Below are 5225 nucleotides of genomic sequence, written 5' to 3'. Positions count from 1 at the left end.
AACCACCAACCTTGAAGTTCAAATGGCTTTGCAGTCTGGTGTATTAACCCACAGCGCCATAACAGTTTTCTTGTTGGAACTAAATAAATTAAATGTAGGCAAAAATAGTTAACAAGTTGCCAGGTATATTAGCACATTTTATATAGCAGCTGTTTTTTTCCTATAAATTCATTTAAAATCCTGAGATTAAATAACAAACATAGTGTGGTAATAATTCTTCCTATTCTTTCCAACACTGCCAATGAATTTGAATTTGCAGGTGTTAATGGAAGGTGGCAACTAAGGGTCAGATCTCTATTTGACATCCAGTTTATTTAATACCTGAATTCTCTCATCTGATAAACATGCTAATAAAATTTTCTCAGCATCTTCAATTTTAGGGCTTTAACAACAAAATCACAGTTAATTTCTTGCTATGTTGCATTAATAAAATTGTCAACCGAGACAAGCGTCCTCATTACCATTGATGAAAGTAAGATTATACTGCAACATACTTTCAGTACTTACTCTACTTAGCTCCTCCTCAACGGCACCAATTTTTTCAATCAATTCTAAAATCTGTTCTTCTTGAACAGTGAGTTTTCCATTCATCGCTCTAAAATAAATGTTAATAGGAATATGCCAGTTAAAGCTTTCTCTTATCGTCTATAAAAGTCAATCTAATTCAATAATTACAATAGTTACACAAGCTCATCACCACTGTTTATCACTAAGATGATAATGATGCCTAATGTAAATAAGCAATAAATACAAATTGCAAAGAACAAATCAATTCTTCTTCCTTGCTTTATAAACAGAAAGTTTTCCTTTTGGCCTCCATTCTGAAATTGGGAATCCCTATATACAAGGGGGAAAAAACGCATGTGCATAATCAAATTTGAGAAGCTAGAAAGCAGAGAGAAGATTACAACAAACTTAGTAAAATAAACTTAAGGTAGCTTTAACCTACGTGTAATCAGGGAGATTGTTTTTGTTGTTAGGTGCCAACGAGTCAGTGAGACGAAGTGTGGTAAATATGCCCCACAGAATCCTGCAAGGCTTGGAACTTGAAAGCATCAAGTATCAAAGGTCCTACAACTAAGAGGACTGAATTAATGTATACAGAGCAAACAATTGCAAACCAGCCTACCACCTACCTACAGAAGGAAGGCTAATTCCTAAAATGTGAAGAGAACCCATATCAACCTCATCATGCTGACACCAGTCACATCAGTGGAACCCTCCAGAGTTGGGGCTCCACAAGACGCTGTCCTTCCAACCTTGCCAGGAAGGCAAACACCAGCCTCTCTGAGAGCTCTCACTGCCTCTGGTGGGTTTGAATAATTCACCAGAATGACTCACAGAGACTACCTATAGTTACAGTTACCTATTTATCACAACCAAAAAAAGGAGATAAGTGAAGAGATGCAGCAGACAAGCTGTAAGAGAAGGAGCCGAGGCACAGATGTTCTCTGCTGTATATGGAATAGTCTGGCCATTCTAAAGCCAAAAAGAAAGCTCTAAGCGCCAATGTCCAAGGTAGCTTAGCTGATGGTGGTGATGGTGGGTATGTGGGGTCAGTTCCGACTCATAGTGACCCTGTACAGGGTTTCTGCGGCTGTAAATCTTTACAGGAGCAGAAAGCCTCATCTTTCTCCCGCAGAACAGCTGGTAGTTTCTAACTGCTGACCCTGAGGTTCACAATCCGATTCCTAACCACGAAAATGCATGGTGAATATTCATGACTGTATCATATTCCCAACTGCATAAGACCAACTGCAAGAATGAGGTCTGTGTAGGCCCCGGCTAATTTACATGTTTAAGTTGTTTAGTGTTATCAAGTAGATTAAGACTAATCGTAACCCTACGAATAACAGGAAAAACACCACCTGGTCTTATGGCATCTTCACAGTTATTGCCATGTGTGAGCACATTACTGCAGACACTGTGTCAGTCCATCGACTCAGATTTCCATTTTGCTAACCCTCTACTTTACACAGCAAGATGGATCCATTTTGCTAACCCTCTACTTTACGCAGCAAGATGGATCCATTTTGCTAATCCTCTACTTTACCCAGCAAGATGGATTTCTCTACGGCCTCATCCCTCCTGATAACACCTTCAAAGTATCTGAGACAAAGTGTTCCCATCCTCCTTCTAAGAGCATTCTGGCTGCACCTCCTTCAAAGACAAATTTATTCATTCTTCAGGTAATCCAACAGCATAATTCAAATATCCCCGGACGATTTTATAAAGCAAAAGCCCCTTGATAGCTGACAAATTTCAAGAATTATTTTCAGACACCAGTGACAAAAGGCTAAATGGATACTCACCCCACAAACTCTCATGAGACCAAAATGATAATCCTGGAGACCAGGATTTGCACTACTGACATTCTGGACTAGATAATTCTTTGTCATGGAGTTGTCCTGTGCATTCTACGGTGTTTCGTAGCCTCTACCTGCTAGATGCCAGTAGTACTGTTCACTACGTTGTGACAATCTGTTGTTGTTGTTAAGTGCCATCAAGTCGGTTCCGACCCATAGCAATCCTGTATACAGTTTCTGAGGAGTGGCTGGTGAGTCTGAACTGCTGACTTTACAGTTCAAACTGACCTTACAGTCCAGTGCATTGCCCTACAGGGCCACACAAGGACTTCAAAATGTCCTCTGCAAGGCAAAAATCACCCCAGTGTACAAGAACTACATTGGAATTTCCAGTTTCACGTTCACTAACACCGTAGTAAGGTTTAGGATTGGAAGCAAGACAATTAAGTGAAAACCTTCATAGTGAATGGTGGGATCGATCCTCAATCCCCTGTACCTGCTCAGATCTGAGAATTTCAGCACCCAGAATAATCTCCAAGCAGAAAAGAACATCTTCCCAAGACTTAACAGCCCTATCCCTAAAGAAAAAGCCCAACAAAGAATGATATTTGGTGGAACCCCAAACTTAACAACCAAGTCACCACTTTTGTACCTTATAAAAAACTTACAGCTCTATAAGGCTCACCCCATGCACAAAGCTTCCAATATACCTTCCTGTTCAGCCAAAGAATGTTGGGCATTTGAGGAAACAAACACAAGACAGATGTCACAACAAGCAGTAAAAGGGACACTAAGGAAAGAAACATAAGGAAAAGTGCATATAAATAGCATCAAAATACATGCTCAAAAGTAAGAAATAGATTGCATCCATAAAAGAATAGAATACTGTATTAAAAAATAAGTTTCAAAGGGACAGAAGAGAAGTGGTGTTAGAAACTACACATTAGATACCAAAATAAATTCAACAGAAGCATTTGAAGATATGACAAAGAAGCCTTATAAAAAGTCAGAGATGTTTTCCAGAAGCACAAAGCTCACAGGTCTAGGAGACCCACTAAAATGTGTCTCTGGTTTCTTGAGCATTGACAAGTTTATGAAGTGCCTATCATCTGTACTCTTCTAGGCCCTTGGTAAACACCAGCTCTTTTCTATTCCATGCTGTGCTTAATTGACAGAATCCTCTGCAAATGCAATTCTCTCATCTTATTAGCTAGAGATGTTGTTGCTTAAAGGAAAAGCTAGACCTAAACTGTAAGAGTTAATTCTAACAGTCCTTTCATTAAATTTGTCAGCACTTTATTGAAAATGGGACATTTCAAATTGCTATCTTATAAGGAATGTTGTTGTTAAGTGCCATTGAGTCGCTTCCAACTCACAGTGACCCAATATAGGGTTTCCAAGGTGCTGCTGGTGGGTTTGAACCAATCTTGTGGCTCAAACTGACATTGCAGTCCAATACTTATCCTACAGCACCACACTAGGACTTCTATAATGAAAGTACAAGAGGTAACTGTTATTCCATGGATGAAATGATTTTGATACACTTAAAAATGTCTGCTAGTAAGCTTAGGGGTAGGGTGTTACACCTGTTTTCAGTGTCTGATTACCCAATAAGCATAGCAAGCATAGGCTTTCTGTACTAACTAATCTGGACAACTTAATATTTTTTCGCCACATCAAAGATACTGTTCTTTTCAAATGTGCAATCCCCGAGAGAGACAGAGTACGCATACCCATTAAACAAGCTAAGCATAGGCTTACTTGTATTTAAGTATAGATTTGTAAGTAAGCCAGATTAGTAAGCAGACACAAGTAAGCCTGTGCTTACCTTGCTGCCTAGTTAATCTGGCCCTACCTGTTTTAAATGTGGGTTCAGCTTTTGTGGTCCTTCTGTGACTTGCAGTACAAAAACTACAAACGCTTTTTCAGAAAGATCTTTATTTCAGATTATGCCTCTTGTCTACTAAAGAGCAAAGCTGTCTTTTCAATGCTAGGAATGACAAACTAAAAATAAGGTTATTTCTTAATCTAAAAAAAGGTCAATGAGATGGGCAAAAAACCAATGAAATTAGATAATCAGCCATAATCATAATACATATTAAAAAGCAAAATATGAAAAAAAGATAGAAGACACTACACGTCAGCAAAGCAAGAAGCAAAAACCACTTGTAGAAAAGCATCCATTTCCTCTTTCCAACAACATCCAGAATTCCTTTGGGAAATGACTCCTCCCCCTTGACTGTATACATGCCAAGCTATCTGGGTGGGCCTGAGCCCATTTCCAGATCTAGGATCCAAGACTGACTGGCTTAAGACAGTTGGAAACATCAACTCCCTTAGCAGTTATAGGTTCACATAGACTAAAACTTGTCAACAGGTGATAGTCCCCTCACCGGTGTTGGATGGCTAAAGGCAGCCTCTCAGCCTCATGAGACTAGAATGAGGTAGCAAGCAGCTGCTCCACTGCTGTCCATCATCCTTGAAAAAGAACCAGCCCAAGGAGAAAGCCAGCACTCAGTCCAGGAGGGGGAAGAGACAGAACTGCATCTGAGAGTTACTGACTCAAATATCTCTGAAGCTCACTCTACCTCTAGACTTTGCACATTTATAAACAAATCATGTGCTTTTTGAAGACAGTTAAAAGTGGGTTTTCTAGCATCTAACATCATTCTGGTATCAAACATGAAATATAAAAAGTATTGATCAATTTTAGCCCCAGATAGGGAAATGGGCTGTATGCTGACGACCGGGGGGCAGGCTTGTAGTGTATACCCTTTGGCTGGTTGTTGATGTATGGAGGGGATTGTAACCATGGCAATGAAATGATATACGACAGGATGAATGTAAAGCTAATGTTCTCCCATGTAAACTATCAAAGTGATATTGATCAAGTGAACATTAATTTTTAATTATTTTAAT

At 39.3% G+C, this 5225-nt stretch overlaps 1 protein-coding gene across 1 annotated transcript in view; it reads right to left on the bottom strand.

The window, feature by feature from the left end:
* Window positions 1–5225, bottom strand: part of KIF11 (kinesin family member 11) — a 64933-nt gene that overhangs the window by 39150 nt on the left and 20558 nt on the right. Inside the window, exon 11 of the mRNA XM_006831447.1 lies at window positions 451–595. Coding sequence (XP_006831510.1) covers window positions 451–595 — 145 coding nt within the window. The remainder of the gene's footprint in view (window positions 1–450; window positions 596–5225) is intronic.

The sequence above is a fragment of the Chrysochloris asiatica genome, unplaced genomic scaffold, assembly GCF_000296735.1.
Source record: "Chrysochloris asiatica unplaced genomic scaffold, ChrAsi1.0 scaffold00003, whole genome shotgun sequence".
NCBI classification, from domain to species: Eukaryota; Metazoa; Chordata; class Mammalia; order Afrosoricida; family Chrysochloridae; genus Chrysochloris; species Chrysochloris asiatica.
The sequence above is the reverse complement of the archived record's forward strand: the minus strand, read 5'-3'. Positions and strand labels throughout refer to the sequence as shown.